Consider the following 20784-nt stretch of genomic DNA (forward strand, 5'->3'; position numbering starts at 1 on the left):
TGCCCCTGTCACTAAATAGACTTGACTGAGAGTCTCAAATTCCTTATCTGTAAAATGGGATAAGAGCCATACCCACCTCATAGAGCTATTATGGGGTCAAGTGAGTTAATATAGGTTAGGTGATGCAAGCAGTGCCTTGCACATAGTGAGCACTGTGTAGGTGTTAGCTCTTCGTTATTGTTGTGGCTGTTGTCATGGTCCCCTCTTGTAGCTTCCACTCTGGTGCAGCAGCACCTCATTTTGGCAATGGCGCCTGTTCCCATTTGCATCCTACCCTACAGTTTCCAGAGCACTTTCTCATACTTGCATTTGGTTCTCACAGCAACCCTGTGAGAGAAACAGGGCAGATTTTGAACCCTGGTTTATAGACTAGGAAACTGTAGCTTTGCCCAGCAGGTTCCACCTGGACCGGCCAGGAGAGGTGCTGGGGCTGGAACAAGGACCCCAGACCTAGTTTGGGGTTCTCTGAGGCCTCTCTGCTATTCCTGCCCTGGGAAGGTGGCTGGATGGGAGAAGGTGGTAGGGACCTTCGTACCCAGCCCTGAAGCCATTTCGGTCCGTAACCAGCTGCCTCATACCCTGCCCACATTCTCCCTGCCTGTGTAGCTGTTCATTGTCTCAGCAACAGCCTCCCCCTCTACCTCCTGACCACTTCCCTGTCAACAGGAACCTGAGAGCTGGCACAGACTGGCTTTTCACCACCCTGAGGGGAGTGAGTGCCAGGGCGCCCTGTTACAAAGAGGATACTGAGGGAGCCAGGTTCTGCCAGGCTGTGACTTGCATGGGAATCAGTGCCAATGCTGGGCACGCGAGCCTGCTCTGCTCCACCTGCTGAGGGGGCAACAGCTGGTGTACAGGGCCTGCCTTCAGGCAGGAAGCATTCCCAATTTGAATGAATAGGGCACCACTGGCCTCAGGAGCTGGCAGTCAGAGCCCAAGGGACACGATGTGCAGGCTCCCTTGGTGAGAGACGTGGGGATAGTCGTGTCTACCATGGCCTTGAGAACTGGGACGAGCTAAAATGAGGCAGGAAGGGTTCAGCTGGGAGCTGGAGCAGAGCTTTCAATCTGAAGGCCATTAAATGGTTTGTCTTAGAATATTTGCTGTGGGCTCTGTCGTGAACAAGGCCAGGTGTGGCCCACAGGCCAGAGGTGTGCCACCCACCCCTTTGTTGATAGATCCCCCAGGAGATGGTATCTATGTGCATCCTACTGGGCATCTCTGGTCCTTTAAGGGAGACCAAGGGGTTAAGGTCTTTCCTGGCTATCCTCCTGCCAGCTCTGGGAGGAGATAGGACGCTATGGGTTGAAAGGTGGGGGCAGGAGGGTGTGGCTCAGAGTGGGACCACCTGGGTTTAGGTCCTGACTGCCATGTGAAAAGTGCTAAATCACGCATCTTCCCTGGGTATCCTATTCTTCCTCAGGAACATGAGGGTCATACCTCCCTCAGGGCTGTCGAGAGTATTAAATAGGAAAGTCCTTATAAAACAGGTAGCAGGGTACATAGGACTTAGTGAATGTGAGAGATTATTGCCAAGCACAAGGCACAGTCCCTTCTTCAGGGAACTCATGGAAGAGACAGACACATGGAAACTCACTTGGGGGCAGGGACGAATAGGCCTCCTCTCCCCATCCCACCCCGGTGAGTGTGCAGTTTGTCAGTTTCACTGGTACATTGATGCCTCTGTTTACAAAGAGGCTGAGTGTCTCTGTCCCAGAAAGCAGCTGAGGGCCAGGCCTTGTCTGTGTCCCTCCCATGCACACAGATAGCACTTGCTTACCACTGGTTGGCTCCTGAATGTTCTGGCAGTTGATCCCTCTCCATCCTGGTTACAGAGAATGCAGGATCTCTGAAGGTCCTCTTTGGCACCCCAGAGTTTGTGGCACCTGAAGTGATCAACTATGAGCCCATCGGCTATGCCACGGACATGTGGAGCATCGGCGTCATCTGCTACATCCTGTGAGTCTCAGGGCACGTCGGGGAGGGGCAGAGAGCTCCACAGGAGGGCCCCCAGGGTGCCCTGACATTGAAGGGGCCAGGATGGGTCATGGTGGGTAGCCCACCCCAGAGTTAGGAGGGCGGCAGCTCCTATTCCCCTCCCACCAGCCTGTCCGACTCCTCTTTTCCCGAGGAAGTCAGCAGCCCACATCGCACTTCTGTAGAAGTGGCTAGCTCTGACACTGAGACCCCATTCTGGGCCCTTTACTGTCCCTAATGCTGGCCAGGCTGGGGCCTTTGGCCAAGAGGATGGAATGTGACTGGTGTAATTTACCCTCACTTGTGTAGGTGGGTCCATGGAGGCAGGGAGCCCGGGTGCACGTCTCCTGTGGGTGTCATCATTATCTTCAGAAGATAGCACCCCATCCTCATGGCAGGGGGACCCCAACTGCAAGCCTCATCCATGAGCCTATTGCATGGGCCAATTAATAAGCACTTTTGATGGTAGAGCCTTAAATGGGGTCAACAGACAACAGCCACACAGAAATTAGAACTGGGAAATCAGGTAGAAAATATGAAGCCATTTCAGTTAACAATGCTGGAGAAAAAGAGGGGAGGCCAGAGCGCCTGGGTGGCTCAGTAGGTTAAGTGTCCTGATTTCAGCTCAGGTCACTATCTCACGGTTCATTCCTGAGATCAAGCCTGCACTGGGCTCCACGCTGACAACCCAGAGCCTGCCTGGGATTCTCTCTCTCTCTCTCTCTCTCTCTCTCTCTCTCTCTCTCTCTCAAAATAAACTTAAAAAACAAAACAAAAAATGAAGAGGGGAGGCCAGTAATGTAGACCAGTGCTTTGTAAACAATAATATGCATGAATCACCTAGGCCTCTCCTTAGATTGCAGGTTCTGGTTCAGAAGGTCTGGGAGACCTACAAACCACATTTCTAACAGGTTCCAGGTCACCAGTGGTACTGATCCAAGGACCACACTTATAAGTAGCAGTCTCTGGAACACACCTTGGTGGGATCTTAGTGATTGAGTCTCTGAAAGCCCCGGCTGCCGATAGTCACCTGCCGCAGAGGCAGCCCCTGATCTTATGTAGCAACACGCAGTAATGGGATGGTCCCTCTGAAGATGCAGATACACATGCATTCATTTTGAAAATAATATTTTTCATTGTTGAGGCAAACAGAAATGTTTATGTTTTCATAGAAAACTGGAGGAAGGCCTAAGAATGCTTTTTTAGACCCCAGTATGATAAATGGCCCTAGGTTATTCTGCTGCACAGCCAGGGTTAGTTAGTAGCCACCGTTACAAAAGTTTTAGCAGAAATGGAGTGATCTTGTGTGTGTGCCCTGTGGTTTTTCCACATGCTCGGGAGTTTTAGTCTCACTGTGGTGTGTCAGGATAGCCTCCCTCAGTTAAACTTGTGTCATGGACTCCGTACCCCAGAGAGTCAGCTTCTTCCCGGCCCAGGGTTACCCCAGCACCACCACCACCACCTCCTCCCCCAGAGCCGCGGAGAAGAAACTCCCTGGCCAGTAGTGCATGTACCTGTGTCTTCCTACCCCAGCCTCACTCCAGGAGTAAGGGAGCAATGAGTAACAAAAACTGCATCCAATCTGTACTCCTAGCTCCCTTGGTAAATAAGAAACATCAGGGCAGTGGGCCCAGTCACCTCTTCTGGGGCTGCCCCAGGCTGCACGGTGCTCACACTGGATGTCTGGCCCCAGGGGAGACACCTGGCACTTGAGAAACAGTCTTCAGTCAGTTTATTATGTCCAGATCTAGTTGTCTCATATCCTGGCTCAGTCCCTGGGTCCCTCTGCAGCCATCAAGATTTGCATAACTGTCTCCATTGGTTTTCCCACTGCTGCACATTGGGATCATCTGCTCCCACAGATTTTCACCTGGGTTCCTGTCTGATCCTCAGAACAAACCTGGGAGTGAATCGGGGCAGGGATTTGATCTTTGTTTGGCTCGGAGGTGACTGGGGCCAAGGAAGTACACGTGACTGCCCATTTCCCACGGTCCTAGAGGGTGACCAGCCTTCCCAGTTCCCCCAGTGCCTTCCCAGTTCCTGATGAATTGCCCAGGATATAGGGCTTTCAGTGCTAAAGTAAGGATAGTCCAGGAAATTAGGACGGTTGGTCCAACTAGTCAGGGATGGGGCAGGGCCTGGACTGCCCTTTAATTTTCACAGTGAACACACCTGTGTAGCCTGTACCCAGATGAAGAACCCCCACACTAGTCAGGCCCCTGCAGCCCTCCCCGTGCCCCTCCCAGTCACTATCCCTCAGAGGTAACCATCATCATGTCTAATGTCACGTGCTAGTTTTGCCTGTTTTTGAACTTTACGTAAACAAAATCATACAGTGAGCCATATCTGGCTTCCTTTGCTCAACATTGTTTGTGAGACCCATTCATTTTATTGTATGTAGCTGTAGATTGTTCATTCTCGGTGCTATGTAGTGTTCCACTGTAGGAACATCATCCAGTTTATTTATCCATTTCACATTGATGGTTTTTTTTTTTAATTTTTTTTTTAACGTTTATTTATTTTTGGGACAGAGAGAGACAGAGCATGAACGGGGGAGGGGCAGAGAGAGAGGGAGACACAGAATCGGAAGCAGGCTCCAGGCTCTGAGCCATCAGCCCAGAGCCCGACGCGGGGCTCGAACTCACAAACTGCGAGATCGTGACCTGAGCTGAAGTCGGCCGCTTAACCGACTGAGCCACCCAGGCGCCCCTGATGGGTTTTTAATAGATGCCAGTTCGGGATATTTCAGGTATTCTGTTACATGTGTCTTAGTGAATGCATTTATGCGTTTCTGTTGGATGTATAATCTAGAACTAGAATTATTGAGTCATAAGAGTACTTTATTTTAAAATGCAGGGGCGCCTGGGTGGCTCAGTTGGTTAAGCGTCTGACTGCGGGTCAGGTCATGATCTCACGGTTTGTGAGTTCGAGTCCCACGTTGGGCTCTGTGCTGACAGCTCAGAGTCTAGAGCCTGCTTCTGATTCTGTGTCTCCCCCTCTCTCTGCCCCTCCCCTACTCATGCTCTGTCTCTGTCTCAGAAATAAATAAACATTTTTTTAAAAAGTTAAAAAAATAAATAAATAAAATGCAAATTATTTCAGGTGGAGAAACATAATAATTTAGATAATATGTTCTATTGCTTTACTAGATTACTTTTAAAGCTAAGACCAAGAAATAAGGGAGAGCTTTTTGAAATAGGGAGAAAATAATTTTGATGACTGGGGCACCATCCTAAGGGTGTTTGGGCAGCAGAGTGCAAGAAGAGGGGAGAGAGGCTCCTGGTGCTGCTTGTGTGCTCGTTCGGTGCGGACCTGGTACCTCTTTTGTGAAGCGGCAGCTGAGGAGACTCCGGCGCTCGCCATGGCCGACGAAAAGCCCAAGGAAGGAGTCAAGACTGAGAACAACGATCATATTAATTTGAAGGTGGCGGGGCAGGATGGTTCTGTGGTGCAGTTTAAGATTAAGAGGCATACACCACTTAGTAAACTAATGAAAGCCTATTGTGAACGACAGGGTTTGTCAATGAGGCAGATCAGATTCCGATTTGATGGGCAGCCAATCAATGAAACAGACACACCTGCACAGCACTGCCATAGGTACCAAGACCTTTCCACTCTAAACATGGTTGTTTTATGTACAATGGTTGGAAATGGAGGATGAAGATACAATTGATGTGTTCCAGCAGCAGACAGGAAGTGTCTACTAAAAAGGGAACCTGCTACTTTACTCCAGAACTCTGTTCCTCCAGACCAAGAAGACATTCTCAATTAGAAAACCGCAATTTGGTTCCACCACATCCTGACTACTACAGTATAGTTTTCTCTATTCTTTCATTTTCCCCTTCCCCATTCCTTTATTGTACATAAAGTAACTGTGTATGTGCGCAAGCATTTTGCATTTTTTTTTAACTAAATGGCCAATGGTATGTTTTGACCGACATCAAATGGAGATGGGATGGGGAAAAATACTGGTTCTGTGAAAATACCCCCTTTCTCCATTAGTGGCATGCTCATTCAGCTCTTATCTTTATATTCCAGTAAGTTATTTTGCTCTCACTGTTTAACAAAAAAAGAACAACATAAAAATCCTTGCATACCTTGTTCGATTGGAGAATTTTAATGTTTTTCATTTATCATTGTAAAACCAAGGACAATTTTATAACTTTTTTGTACGTAGCTGTTACATGTAGGGCAATCTGTCTTTAAGTAGGGATAAATTACTCTAAAAGAAATGAATCCTAGATAGTTTTCCCTTCAAGTCAAACGTCTCGTTGTTTAAATAAACTTCTTGTTTAAAATGAAAAAAAAAAAAAAAAAAAAAAAAAAAAAGAAGAGGGGAGAGATGTGTGTGACAGGGAGGCAGGTGAGGGCCAGACATGATGGACACAGGCCGGCCCTGCGAAGCCTCCTGCAACATCCTGGCTCCTGCGCACCCCACTGTGGGCTGCCCTGCCCTCTGGGACTTTTCCTGTTGGCTCTCACAGTGGGGATTGAGGACTGGGAGCTCCTCTCCTGAGTGAGGGCTCTCAGCAGAGCACATGGCACCCAAAACAAAATGTGGAGCCAGCCAAATGGCTTTTTGCAGACCCTGCTTTGCAAAATTCTGGAGCTGTTGCTGGAAGTCCCCAGAAGAGGTTCTGTCCTCTGTCCCTCTCTTTGGAGCTTGGTTGTCTGTCTGACAACCCTTGTCAGGGCCACCTTCCACATTTGTACCAGAGGAACCCCTCCATCTCATTTCTGGGGCCAGTGAGAGAGGCCAGGGAGTTGTGGAAATAAGTGATAACTCATTTACTATTCAATGCATATTTGGTGAGCGCTCCCTGAGCCATGAGCTCTGTCCCTGTAGGTTTTTCTGACTTTGTTGGAGGAGCTCCTGAAACCCCTCAGGGATATCAAGGCAGATCCTGTTCTGGCACTGGATCCTGTTCTGGCCTCGTGGCCTGCCCCAGGTTTTCCAGGCAGAGTATAAATGCTGTGGCTGGGGTTATGGGCCCCCCTACCCTCGCATCCCTGATTCTGGAGGGAGATGGTAGATTCTCTGAATTTCCTGGAGATTCTTCTGGTGTTAGTAATGTCCATTTGGTTTCTGGCAGGAGGAGAGAGGACAGGAGTGCTCTAGGCCACACTTCAACATGGAAGGTATTCTAAGCCTTGCCTCCTTTTCTAAGACCTCCTTTCCTTTCTTGCTTTTCTCTCCCCTATTTTCTGAGCATTTAGCATCCCCTTACTGCCTGTGGGGACACCAGAAACCTTCTGTGTGCCCTTCTCTCACCCCTACTCCAGAATTCCTTCTCTCCCTCTCCTGCTTCAAGCCAAGGTAGAGGGCAGTTACTCCTCTGCTTTCTTCCTACCGTCTTCCTATTGGGCTCAGCGACAGATTTCCTATTTCAGCTCATTTGTTGAGCACCTACTGTGGTCCAGAGAGCTGGGGCCATCCCCAACCAAAATCTAACTTCTGGGGACATGAGCCCAGTGAGCGAGGGAGAAGACCCAGTGCCCAAGCATCAGGTACATACTCAGACTTGGGGTTTGGTGCAGGGTTCTTCAGAGGGAACAGACAGCCCCACTAAATGCTGCCCCTGCCCTCCCAGACATGCCCTCTGATTCCAGCTTCTGCATCCTCCAGGTGCCCTGAGCCCACGCCAGTCCCAGCCACAACTGCAGGTTTTTCTCTCCAGAGACGTGGGCTTTGGTTAGTGTGACTAACCCAGGGTGTCTACTTTCTAGGCCACTGCACAAAAGGATACCCAGTTCTTCCTCTGGGACCTGCCCAGCCCTCTCGAATCTTCCCACCGCACCAGGGAATGAGTATCTGAAGGCTAAAATGGGACAAAAGACTAACACCTTCCCAAGCACTCAGTAGTTCTGCCGGCAGATGTGTGGTCTGTTTCAATGGGCCATTCGTGCAGTGGGGTCACCTGCTGCTTGAAAAACACCATGAAGAAAGTATAGTGCAAGAGGCATTTCTGTACCTTTCTCTGTTCTGATGTTCTGTCCTGCAAGCAGAACAGTCGTGGGCATCAGATTCCGTGGGTGACATTTTGCTTCAGTGAGAGAGTAAGAATTAAATGAGAACACCCTGCAGTCATGACCTTTGTGACTTCTCAGCGACCATTAAAAATGAATGTGAAGACTGTGCACACACTTGTGAACAGCAATGTCAAGTGACAAGAAAAGTGGAGCATCTAAAAACTTGCCCACTCTGACTATAGTTTTGTAAAAACTAGATGAATCCATTGGTTATGTTGGGGAGGAAGAAAAAACTTTCCTCCACCTTTTTAGGTTCTTTTCTTGGAGGCCTGCAAATCAAACTGACAAGAGACAGATTAACACGAGGGGGGAAAAAAGATGCATAGGAGTTCACCAAGAAATGTGATCCAAGAGCTGTTTAGATTTGGGGGCTTTCATACTATTTTAACAAAGAACAAGCGATTATTGTTGTTATTAGACAAAGGAAAGGGGTTTGGGGCTTCTGGAGGGGTAAGTTGTGAGAAGGTGACTAGGAAATGTGTAGTAAATAAAGGTTGTTTTGCAAGGTCTGTTAAGATGAGTCTGTTTCTGGTAAAGGAGAGAACATTTTTACAAATGGAAATTTATGTCACTTTTTTTTTAATGTTTATTTATTTTGAGAGAGAGAGAGAATGAGTGAAGGAGGGGCAGAGAGAGAGGGGACACAGAATCTGAAACAGGCTTGACCTGGGGCTCTAACTCACAGACTGCAAGATCATGCATGACCTTAGCTGAAATCAGACACTTAACTGACTGAGCCACTCAGGTGCCCCGGAAATTTTGTCACCTTAATAAAAAAGAAATCATTGTCCTGCTTTTAGACAGAAAGGGAGGGCAAAGAGCTAATGCCTTCAGCTCAAAACAATCTTTATGCCAAAGTGGCATATTTTGGAGTGGCATACTCTGATCCCCTTCAGTTAAAAAATGAGATAAAACTAGGAAGAGAGGTGGATAGTTGTATTTTGAATGCTAATGTTATTATGTTTGTTGATTGGGTTGATCAACCCAACCATACATGATCCTTATGCAAATTCTAGTAATAAATAAAAAGTCCAAAAAAAATTTGTTAAGATCCTGCCAAATTCCACCACCAAGAAACATGACTGAAATTCCAACACTCTCTTTGTCATCATGCTCTGCGTATATTGCAAGTTTTATTTTAGAGACATACTCTTTAACAGGAGGAATTCTGTGGGAGCTCTGCCGGCAAGGAGCCAGCCAGGGCTGGGGGTATTTCAGATGGATGGGCTGCTAGGAAGGAGGAGCGAGGAGGCTCTCCCCAGCTGTGAACTTTACAGAGATTAAGCCCTATCTTTGCAGGATTGCAGTCCCTAATTAGGAAAGGAAGTTTACAGAAGGGGACGTTTCAGCATTCCACAGCAGGATTGTCTGCCCTTCTTGTAGTGGTTGGAATGCTGCAGGACTTTACCCCTCTTCATTTCAAACGGAAAATGGAAAGACCGGAGGAGGCAGATAGCTGACAAGCAAGGGTCAGGCTGCTTCTCCATGGGACTAGCTGAAGTCACACAGGATCAGGATCACAGAGATGGGGACAGCTGGGAGCTCCTAGGAATTCTAGCCCAGTACCCTTGGTGTAAAAAGGGGAAACTGAGGCCCAGAGATGGGGGAGGGAGTAGCATATAACCCCACAGACTCGGGAGTGGTACACTCCCACCCTTTCTTCATTGTCATGCAATCGAGAATAATTAGCCCCGTGCCTTCTTCAAGCAGAACAGAAATAAGACATTTTAATGCCATCTGCAAAACTGTTATTCTAAAACACCAATATATTGACCAGGGCAAGATCACTCACATTGCAAAAGTTTTCTTTTTTTTTTTTTACAAAAGGTCTCACCAGAAGGTTCCCCCCATGGCAAGCTTGCCTCACAATATTTCAGTGGGTTTTGTTTTACAAAACTTAGTTTTCAGGTGCTATTACATTTCATAAGCTGAGGCCTTATGAATGTAGAGACAGTTCCAGAAGGGTTTGTGTTATTGTTTATGACGATGTATTCATATGGATTTGGGAGGCAGGGACATTAGTGAAGCCTTAGTTTGGAACACTGATGGCATGAGGGCCCTGGATCTATCTCATGGGACTCAGGTGGGATCAGGGCAGGACCAGCTACATAATTTGTGGGGCTCAGGGCAAAATAAAAAGGTGAAATGACTTGTTCAAATATTACTACAAGTTTCTGTATGACAGCAGAGTATTAAACCAACAGTGGGGCCTTCTAAGGGTGGGGCTCTGTGCATCCGCATAGGCCTGACTCCCATGCGGCCAGCCCCAGATCAAGGCGAATGGCAGGGGGATGGCTGGAATGAAGAGGAGGTACACAGGAGTAAGAGGCGAGGCCAGTAAGCTATAAATCTGTTCTCCTTGGCTTTGAGGTACTTTGTCTTACACATTTTATTTGGCTTACACTATTGGTAAATGTGTCACTCCCAAGGTCACAGATTAGTGAGCCCATGGGGGTGAACTGTACACAGAAGAAGCATGCAATATCCACAGTCACAGACAGAGCCCCTTCCTATGGACCAGGCCTTGTGCCAGAGCTGTAAACTATGGTTTACTTCACTGTCACAGGGGTGTTTATATAGAGGAGCAGTGAAGATTTAGGCTCTAGATGCCTGGGTTCAGAGCTCACTGACTGAATCCTTGGGCAAGTTACCTAACCCCAATCAATGCCCATTTCCTCATCTGTTAAAGTAATGAGTTACCTGTGTTATAGGGTGGTGTTAAGATTGAATGAGTTCAGGGCGCCTGGGTGGCTCAGTTGGTTGAGTGTCCAGCTCTTGATTTCAGCTCAGGTCATGATCTCACAGTCGTGGGATCAAGCCCCATGTCATGCTCTGTGCTGAGGGTGAATCCTGCTTGGGATTGTCTCTCTCTCTCTCTCCCTCTGCCCCTCCCCTCCGCTCATGCTTGCTCACTTTCTCTCTCTCTCTCAAATGAAAAAAAAAAGATTAAAAAATGGAATGAGTTCATCTACTTTAAGCTGTTTGCCTAGTGCCTGGCACATAGTAAATGTTTGGTTAATGTTTGCTGCCATGATGATGTTGATGGAGGAGGAGAAAGAGGAAGACGAGAAGGAGAATTCGTACAAGTGGTGACTACTGTATAGTTAAGTAGTAGGTTCTCCATCATACAGAGAAGGAAAATGTCCAAGGTCACCCACAAATGAAAACACTGTGCTCTTTCCTCAGCTTTGGTATCTCTTAACGCAAGCTTTCTGGTTTAGCCTAAGTGCCTCAGGCTTACTGGTGTAGACAGATCACCAAACCCATGTTGCTGATTCAAAGTCTACTGTTTGTCCGAGCTTGCCAAGTGTCCTGAGTGTGCTGGGCCCTCTCATTGGTGCTGACGGGTATGAAGATGAGAGGTAGAAGGGGGCAGGGACAGCGGGTGCAGTGGTGAGTGCTGTACCATGTGACCAGTCCCTGACGAGGGTGGCCACAGCACGGAGATAAAGGGAGCCGTGGAGAAGGTTCTGGGCCTTGGGGGAAAACAGAGGACAGGGAGAGGGGCCCTGCTGTATACTGTGGAAGCTGTAAACTGAAGTAAATTCGTTCCCCTTAGCCTCACAGGCAGGTGGTGACAAGAGGCAGGTGACACCCCAGAAGTACAGTGAGCACTGAGAAGAGGCTGGGCCACAGAAGCCTGTGAGCTACACCCTCTCTCCTTTCCTCAGGTGGGAGGAGAGGCAGGCACAGGGGTATTAGGGGTACAGGGCTTTGAGGGCCCTCACATTTGACCTCAATACTCACTTGGGGGGATCCTACCACCCTACCTTTCCTGCCATCAGCCACTCCCCATTCACCTCTTGTCCTGCTTTTATCTTCCAGGGTTAGTGGACTTTCCCCCTTCATGGGTGACAACGATAATGAAACCCTAGCCAACGTGACCTCAGCCACCTGGGATTTCGACGATGAAGCGTTCGATGAGATCTCTGATGATGCCAAAGATTTTATCAGCAATTTACTGAAGAAAGATATGAAGTAATGAGTTGAGATTTCCATCTTTACAGCTTCCCCACTCCCTGGACTGGTGTCCAGAAGCAGGGACCTCATTTGCCTGTCGTGGGCCCCTTCTCACTGAGGAGTGGAGGGCGGGCACTGTAAGAACGGGGGAGGCGAAGGGGGTCTTCCTAGGTCCCCCAGCTCCCTGGTTCCAGACACTCCACTGGTCTTTAGAAGCATAGAAACCCCACTTGAAAAGCAACACTTCATGGATGCTGCAGGGAGAGGGGCAGCTTGTGTTTGTGAATATTGACAACCTCTATTTTCTTGTGTGCTGTGGCTGGGGATGCCATGCTGAAACCTCAGCCCCTCTTCAGGGGTGACTCTGCAAGTACCCTATTGTGGACCTACTCATACCCCCAGGCTATTCTGGCTTGATGTCTTTTCCATATCTAAATTACTTAACAACTGACGGCCTGAACATGGTACCTTCTCCCGCTGGCCAGAGTGAGGCCGTGATTTCAGACCTCTGGCTCAGCTCTGTCCCAGCCTGTGCCCTTTCCCCCATTCACCACGCAGACTGTGCATTTCCCCACCTCCACCCTGGGGGCTGCTGGGAGCTGCCGTTGTGGTTGGTGGAGGAACACATAAAACAGTTGCATAAGGTGCTCGGTAAGTGTCCCCATGAGAGAAGAGTGCAGCTGGGAGGCTAGAGTGGAATCCATAGGTGAGCACTCTCCCCTTGAGGGAACGTGCGGGATTACAGCAGGTAGGCTGGAGGCTGTGCCAGTGTGGGGAAAGCTGGCCTGCCTGGGGGAAGGGAGCCGCAGGCTGTCAGGTGGGAGTAACTGGCCTATTGGGTGCCTGGCCCATTGTAAACTGGTGGCCAGATGAGGCAGGGTGTGGCTCCAGCCCCCACACCCCCCCACCCCACCTCCCAACCCAAGTAGCATTTGGCACCAGGGAGCAGTTCTACACTTTGCCCTAGAAGAAGGGTGGTGTTGAAATAGGTCAGACACCAGAGGATAAAAAGGGGAAGGGCTGCCCGACTCCACAGGTAGGTGACTGCATTCACCAGGTGACTTTATTATGGTGCAGGCTCTGCCCTGTCTGCCTGGCCCACAGACCCCTGGAGGCTACCAGTTATCTTGTTCCCCTCTGGGAGAAACCCTGTTTGGGACCAAGAGCACAGTTGCTAAAAAAACAGCGTTGGAAGGTCTCTCAGATGGCTCTGATTTTCTCGATATGTGTCCACCTCTCAGTCCTTTGTAACTACCTCAGGCCAAACTCCTCCAGAGGCTACATCCACAATCCTTCAGTGAGGCTGTCTTAGTGTTTTGCTCTCACAGCCTTTGTTAGAAATAGACATTACTCAGGTAGAATCTGGATGTTGTGGGGACCTAGGTTCCCTTCCAGTGTGAGCAATCCTTGCTCCCAAGATGCTTTGCAGAGATGCAGACCTCCTTCCTAATAACTCTGGTCCAGGATGGTTTTTGTCCACCAAGCTTCATTCACTGAAGATTTGGTAAATGGGGCAATATGGATATATCTGTTTTCTCATCTGACCTTGAATTAATTCAGTAATGAGCTGTACTAGACCCTCTGTGCTCATAAAATGGATTCACCAAAGAACTGATTTCAAATGTCAAGATACTCGATTCCTATAAACTCTTGAACTTAGCATCTCTTTAACCAGAAATCTCCACCTTTCAGCCCTTTGAAAAATATTCATCTAGTATAAAATTAATGATGTAAGTTGTAGAAAATTTGAATATAGGAAAATTAAAATAATCCATGATCCTTTTATCTAAAGATCACTACATTTTGTTATACTTAGCGAATTTACTCATACTCGTTTTTCTTTAAAAAAATTTTTTTTTAACGTTTATTTATTTTTGAGACAGAGAGAGACAGAGCATGAACAGGGGAGGGTCAGAGAGAGGGAGACACAGAATCTGAAACAGGCTCCAGGCTCTGAGCTGTCAGCACAGAGCCTGACGCGGGGCTCGAACTCACGGACGGCGAGATCATGACCTGAGCCGAAGTCGGCCGCTTAACCGACTGAGCTACCCAGGCACCCCTCATACTCTTTTTTCTATGTGTGTTAGCATCTGGTTCTTTGGACTTTATTAGTCCTATTATAACTAAGGTGATGGCCCTGAATTATTTCTAGATTCCCAGAGCTTTCAGAGAGATTAAATGAGTTTGAGTACAGTTTGGAAGGTTGTCATAATGCATAGATTGTATGCAGGACATACTTCTGAGTTTTAACAAGAAAAATCTGATACTCAACCACATCACAAGACATGAAAACTCAGTGATTCTCAGAGATTTAGGCTTCATGTTTTACCTTCCTTTCCACCAGATAGGAAGGCTAAAGGATTAGGCCTCTACAGCCCCTTCCCCACGTGACCAGTAGAATGACCCCACCCTAGAATATCTGCCCTCCAGCACTTAGACTTCTTTTTTTTTTTTTTTTAATTTTTTAACGTTTATTTATTATTGAGAGACAAAGCATGAGCAGGGGAGGGGCAGAGAGAGGAGGAGACACAGAATGGGAAGCAGGCTCCAGGCTCTGAGCTGTCAGCACAGAGCCTGATGAGGGGCTCTAACTCCCAAACTGTGAGATCATGACCTGAACCCAAGTCAGGCGCTTAGCTGACTGAGCCACCCAGGTGCCCGAGTATTAGACCCAAGGGCAGGTCATGAGACTCCACCTGCTTACTTGGTGGTTAGGCCTTAACACTAACCTATTCTGATCTAGTCAGTGTAACCCAGACCAAGAGAGGAAAAATGCCAGGAGCACAGTAACCCTGATCATGGTGGATGGACCGAGGACAGGTGACCTCCCATTTCTGATCTAACCAGCAGTCTCTGAGGTCCCCTCCTGTTCAGAAATCCTCTGATCTCTGCCTCCATCAGAAACCGCCTGAACTGCACCCAGTGCCTTCAGCATCCGTGGCTAATGAAAGACACCAAGAACATGGAGGCCAAGAAACTCTCAAAGGACCGGATGAAGAAGTACATGGCAAGGAGGAAATGGCAGGTAATGAGGGAGTCACTTTGGACTTGGATGTTGCCCTTTACATTTGCTTATTCAAGCTACCCTCAATCCAACAGTGTTTACGTCTATCTTAAAATAGTCTGGGACCAAGAGTGACATTTCATGTCTTCGTGGCTAGGGATGAGCAATGTCATCTTTAAGACTTTTTGGCAACCCTGGAGAATGTGATCTCCTTAAAGGTAGTGGGATAGGCTTATATTTCTTTATAGTGAAGGAGGAGGGCGTATGATCTACAAAGAGAGATACGGTCCCCACCCTTCTCCATAGGGAGATTATATGTTACTATGTGTCCTTGGGCGAGTGACAACCTTACTGTGCCTTCATTTTCCCACCTGTAAAGTGGGGAATAATAGTGGCACCAACATCACACAGCATTATTGTGGGAAATACGGGAGATAATCTTCATCTGGCTTTGAGCACTTTGCGTGGCACATAGTAAGTGATTGAAAATAACACCAGTAGCTAATATTATGGCTGGCTGGCCATATGTCAGGGAACATTCAAAGCACTTTCTATGCAGTGAGTCTTTTAATCCTAGGAGGCAGGTACTATTATTATCCCCACTTTTCAGACAAACTGAGGCAGAGAACAGTTAGGAATGTTACTGAAGATCATGTAGCTAGTAAATGGAAAAGGATTCAAACCCAGAGCCTGGTTCCAAAGTACAGTCTTAACAATGATGTAAAATTGCCTCTGATTTTTAACAGATGCATGAAATTGTCATCCAAAACCATAGAGAATTTGTCATTAGCTGTTTTATTTTTATTATCACTATTAGTATTACAAAATTCCTGGGCTACTGGAGGGTACATGGTTTCGGTACTCAAGGAATGTATAGTGTAGTAGGGTACTGAAGCAAATGGACATAAAAGGACACCATGCACACCAAGAATCATAAACGATCAGTATAGCCTACCATACCCATATATGTGAGTGTAGATGGGAGAATGGAGCCAGTCACACCAGAGGCTGGATGTGGTTGTGAGGAAATGCTGCCAGGGGCAGAACTTTGAAAGTGGTCATGGAAAATGGGCTGGAAGAAGAGAAGAGGGCATAACTGCACAGAGGAGAAAGCACAGAGGAACTCACCCTGACAGGAGCAGAGTCCTTTAGCTGGGCAGTCGGGGGAACTAGGGCATGTAAAACTTGTCAGTGTGGCAGAGAAAAAGGAGATCTCTGTTTTAGGGGCAACTGGGACGCTGGTAATTTACCATACGCGATGACTAAATCCTCAAAAAGTACAACTTCACATGGAGGGTGAGAGGAGCAGAGGCAAAGGGGCAGCTTTTGGGCATGTGGGTTTAAGGGACCACTTCCCCTGAGTGGCTCGGCCAGGACTCCCCCACGATGGGAGTCCGTTGTTGGTTAGTCCCCAGTGAAGGTTTAGGTGGACCTCCTGGCTCCCTCAAGTGCCAGGCGAGTTGGAACACCTGTGCCGCTTACCTTACCCTCTAGTGTCATTTGAATCCAGTGAAATCAGAGTAGCTGAGTTTCTTAAAAACAAAAAGGGGTCCACAAAACCTAAGTTGGCTTTATTAATGATCGAATGGCTGACAGATCTCAAAGAAATAGTGGTACTTCTGGCATGGATAGGGTGGCTGGTGTGGGGGTGGGGCTGTCCTCAGTGCAGTGAGTCTCTTTGGGGTTTGCTTGAATGATGAACCAAAGCCAGGGGGGGCCTAAACGCAGGGGACAGGAGCAGAGAAAAGGAAATGGGAGAGGAAATAAATGAAATTTTTTAATCTAATGGGTCAGGGAACAATAAATTGTGCTGATATTTTAAATTGCTTAAATTTTTTTCTTGTTGTTAACAGTGCTATTGGCCATAAGGTTTTCTGGAAGTGAGAAGGGAAAGAAAAGGATAGAATTCAGAGGAGAAACCTTAATTTCCTATCTTTTTGTTTTTAATGTTTATTCTTTTTTGGGAGAGACAGCACGAGTAGGGGAGGGGCAGAGAGAGGGGGACAGAGGATCTGAAGCAGGCTCTGCACTGACTGTAGACAGTCTTATGCAGGGCTCAAACTCACTGTGAGATCATGACCTGAGCCAAAGTTGGATGCTCAACTGACTGAGCCACTCAGGCACCCCTGATTTCATATCTTAACATAGGTAGGAGCATTTGGAAATGGTTTTTCCACAAAAATAGTGGTTAGGTTTCACAAAATTATACACAAAAGTAGTCTATAGAATCCCACATGGCACATGATGTCCCTGAAGTGTAATTTCACTGATAATGGTTCAGCAGCATCTGACCATCCACATTTTTTACCCCAGATATCAGGACCTTAGCACACCTGGACCAGGGGGTTCCCTCTCAGAGCAGCTGAGGTTCTGTGTGGTCGGGAGCAGAGTGCCATGGAATAAAATGGGGTAGACTGTGGTGGAGGGAGAGGGCCAGGCGAGATACGGGTGGCCCAGAGATCTCTACAGTTGCATAAGAGAAGGTTCCTTGCTATCATCCTGATGTGGTTTCCATAAAAGGCCCAGGAGGAAGGAACTAACATGAGAGCAAATCCCTACAAGTGGGGCAACATCTAGATGACTAATCATATTATTGATCTTAGAATGAAGTTATTCTGAAAGAGGGTATGTTTTTTATTTGTATGAAAAGAATTTTCAAAAGATGTGATGAGCAGTAGCACTGAGGGTGAGTTGAGCAGGATAACAGGGCTTCTGCTTGTAAAACTGGAAGCTGGGGGCGGGGGGGAGGGATGGGCTAAAAGGGTAAGGGGCATTAAGGAATCTACTCTTGAAATCATTGTTGCACTGTATGCTAACTAACTTGGATGTAAATTTAAAAATAATTAAAAAAAAAAAAACCTGGAAGCTAAGGACTAGGAAGTAGAGGCCTGTGGGCAGCCATCTTTATTTTCTGAGAACCACAAAGACTTCTGCAGTATGGACCACAGGGCCATAGAGAAGAAAGCTTTTGACTCAGGATAGCAGAGAGTACTCTTGGCCATCACATTTGGATATTATGCACTTCTCAGAGAAAACTGGAGTCTTGGAGCTGGTGATATATATGTACGGTCTAGGATGGTTGGCTGGCTCCAGGGTGACCAACTTGCTCCAGTGTGCCAAGGTCTGTCTTGGCTTTAACCCTGAAAGACTCTCATTCTGGGAAACCCCTCAGTCCTGGGCAAACCAGGCCGGTTAGTCACCCTGGCTGGCTTTTCCAGGGGAGGGAGTCTGAGTGGCATTAGGGAGGCCAGTACAGACACCGCCCGCCTGGAGCACAGGAACCCAGCCTTGGCAATGGCCTTCAGACAAGAAAAAGACTTCCTCCAAACAAGGATGGAACTTGGGGAACTGAAACTTTCTTTCTTGGTATTCTAAAAATTTCCAGAAGTCTTAATAAAGCAGCAACCAATTTTCAGCTCAGAGTCATGAAACTTAAAGACTAGAACATATAGATATATATTTCTTTTCTAGTTCTGACAATTTCCCTACTGATTTTTTTTTCATAAATTAGTTCCCAAAGATTGAATTCTGATGGAGATTATTTTTAAGATTTTCGTTACTAAGCACTTCTTACTTTTGTCCTTGTCTTAGAAATTATATGCTGTATCACTCCATCTGATGGAAAATTTCCTATGTATAGCCTATTTGTTAATGTGTATATGATCCCTTCTCTGAAATATTCTCTTTTATCTGCCTTGTTCTGGTAACGTCATGTTAGTCATTTTGTTAGTGGAAGAGGAAAGACTTCCTTATTCCACACCTAAAGACAGTCCTGATCAGTCACAATCTGGGCATTTGGAATTAGGGAGCCCGTGGGCTACACAGTCACATGTATGAATCCTAGTCTTTCTGCAAAAGACTAGAGCTATAGGGAGATTTGAATCTTCTGGTCCAAGAACATGAGATGCACAGAGGGGAACTGATTTGCCCAGAGTCACACAGTACCATACCTTTGTTGAGAATGAACCCTCTCATTTGACAGACTCCTGGCCCAGGCAAACCAATCTGTGTTGGATAAAGGGAATCAAGAGCCAGAAGGGCTGGATCTGAGAGTTTGGCTGACCAGGAAATAGTCTGGTCTGACGTCAGCTCCATAGGGAGGGCTGCCATGGCTGGCACCTCCTCTTACCCATTCCTGAGGTCAGGATAAGCTCCCAGGGGAAGAGCTGGGTCTCTCCAGCTAGCACAACAAACAGGTCAGTGATGTCACCAGTAACCTCTTCTCCCAGAAGAGCAGAAAAGACTGCCAAGTGGGCTCAGTCTGCAGGTATTTTGCCTGCAAGGCCACAGTGCCTGTGCACACAGTTAAGTTGGTCATTTGTCATCTCTCACCTTCTTCCCCCACCCACTGTATCACCTCCACTTGGGGCTTTCTGTGCTCTGTTCAGAGTGACCCAGCTTCACCATGGTGACAGAGGGCCATAAACATTACCACACTGCAGTGATGTATGTGTGCAAGAGGGTGGATGGCCAGAGGGCAGAGCAGGATTGAATGTCCAAAGTGCATGAAAATAGTCTGCAATAAGGATGGCATGTGACAAACAGAAAAGTGGCTGTGGTCATAGCAGATCTCCACTTAAATCTCACACACACACACACACACACACACACACACACACACACACCCCATTATGAGTCTCTAGTGCCCTGTAATCCTTTACTTTCAAAATAATCTTTTTTTCTGGAGATATACTGGTTTTCCTGATAGTCGAAAATTGTGAGACTTTACTGAAATACTTGAGCGCATGAAGTTAGTTCAGGAGGAGATGGCTTTGCAGGGACAGTTTACAGTCCAGTAGATGAGTGCTAGCCACTGGCCTATGTACAGGCTGTTTCTTTTCTCTCTGAGCAGCCAGCCTGTGGTAACGTCTACACTCTGGACATACAGTATCTGGGTGCCTAAAAAGATGTTTTGGGTGTAGGGGTGGAAAGAGTTGCTTATGCCTTAGTTTCTCACCTTGTCTTTCCACTGACCTTAGAAAAGGGGCAAGAAACTTCACTTGAAGGTGAGAAACATAGACACGATTGTGTATTATTGGGGATTTCCTGATCTAAATCCTGTGCTTGGTAGAATTTTCATAATACAAAGAAAATTTTCATCTCAAGTTCTGGCATCCTTTTCAGCAGAAATTCTCTCTTCTTCCAAGGTTCCTCATCTCAGAAAAGCAAAGCGCCGCTGCTTTTCATTTCTTCGGGCGCTTCTTTTTGATGGCTGGGTGTACGTCAGGGAAGAGCACCCCTCCAGAACTTCACTGTGCATTCACAGACTTGTGCTGGGGCCAGCCAGAGTGTTTCTGGAAATCTCTTAAGTATCTGAATCATAAACAGAACTAATGAGACCTTGGAGATCATCTTGTCCAACCCCCTTCTTATACAGAGAAGGAAACTGGAGCCCAGAGAGGTTAAGCGACTTGCCCAAGGTCAATGGAATGCTTTTTTTTTCCCTTTGCATCAGGACCTGTGGGATCCGTAGTAACTTTCTCTGGACCAATTAAAATCCTATTGCTAGTATTGTTTTACGAGAAACAGCCCCACTGGGCCTCGTCAGCAATAAGTCTTTGGAGCTGTCTCAGCCTGCAGTTGCTTTATATAAACTATCCCTTTTATGGGAGTTGAAGCACAGTATGAAAAGGGTTTTTGTCTCATGTTGACCTTGTTTAGTCACATTAACGCACACATTGGTTCCAGGCCCCATTCCATTCTCTGAACATCTTCTGACACGCTGATAGTGCTGAGCAGAGCAAGGTTGGGCTCACTCCTCTGGCAGAACTTCGGCACTGGGGAGGTCCTCATTTCAAGGACAGCTGCACCTC

The 20784-nt window shown here is 47.2% G+C and overlaps 2 protein-coding genes across 9 annotated transcripts in view; both read left to right on the forward strand.

Annotated features, from left to right (window-relative positions):
- Nucleotides 1–20784, forward strand: part of MYLK (myosin light chain kinase) — a 282724-nt gene that overhangs the window by 254924 nt on the left and 7016 nt on the right. For 7 of the 8 annotated variants that reach the window (XM_058731151.1, XM_058731150.1, XM_058731153.1 and 4 more), the window contains 3 exons: nt 1836–1959; nt 11833–11985; nt 14869–14992. In XM_058731151.1, the coding sequence (XP_058587134.1) occupies nt 1836–1959; nt 11833–11985; nt 14869–14992 (401 nt within the window). Of the gene's footprint in view, nt 1–1835; nt 1960–11832; nt 11986–14868; nt 14993–20695; nt 20717–20784 lie in introns of those variants that run through there. The other variant, XM_058731156.1, reaches the window with a different exon arrangement.
- On the forward strand, nt 5255–6080 carry LOC131512434 (small ubiquitin-related modifier 2-like). Its single transcript, XM_058731157.1, has 2 exons — nt 5255–5562; nt 5621–6080. The coding sequence occupies exons 1-2, from the start codon at nt 5339–5341 to the stop codon at nt 5682–5684; spliced, it is 288 nt and encodes a 95-aa protein (XP_058587140.1). The 5' UTR covers nt 5255–5338; the 3' UTR covers nt 5685–6080.

Source organism: Neofelis nebulosa, chromosome 5 (assembly GCF_028018385.1).
Source record: "Neofelis nebulosa isolate mNeoNeb1 chromosome 5, mNeoNeb1.pri, whole genome shotgun sequence".
In the NCBI taxonomy this organism is placed as follows: Eukaryota; Metazoa; Chordata; class Mammalia; order Carnivora; family Felidae; genus Neofelis; species Neofelis nebulosa.

Coding starts and splice junctions, on each gene's coding strand:
- LOC131512434 (XM_058731157.1), top strand. CDS start 5,339: ATGGCCGACGAAAAGCCCAAGGAAGGAGTCAAGACTGAGAACAACGAT. Junction 5,563..5,620: donor GAAACAGACACACCTGCACA/GCACTGCCATAG, acceptor TTATGTACAATG/GTTGGAAATGGAGGATGAAG.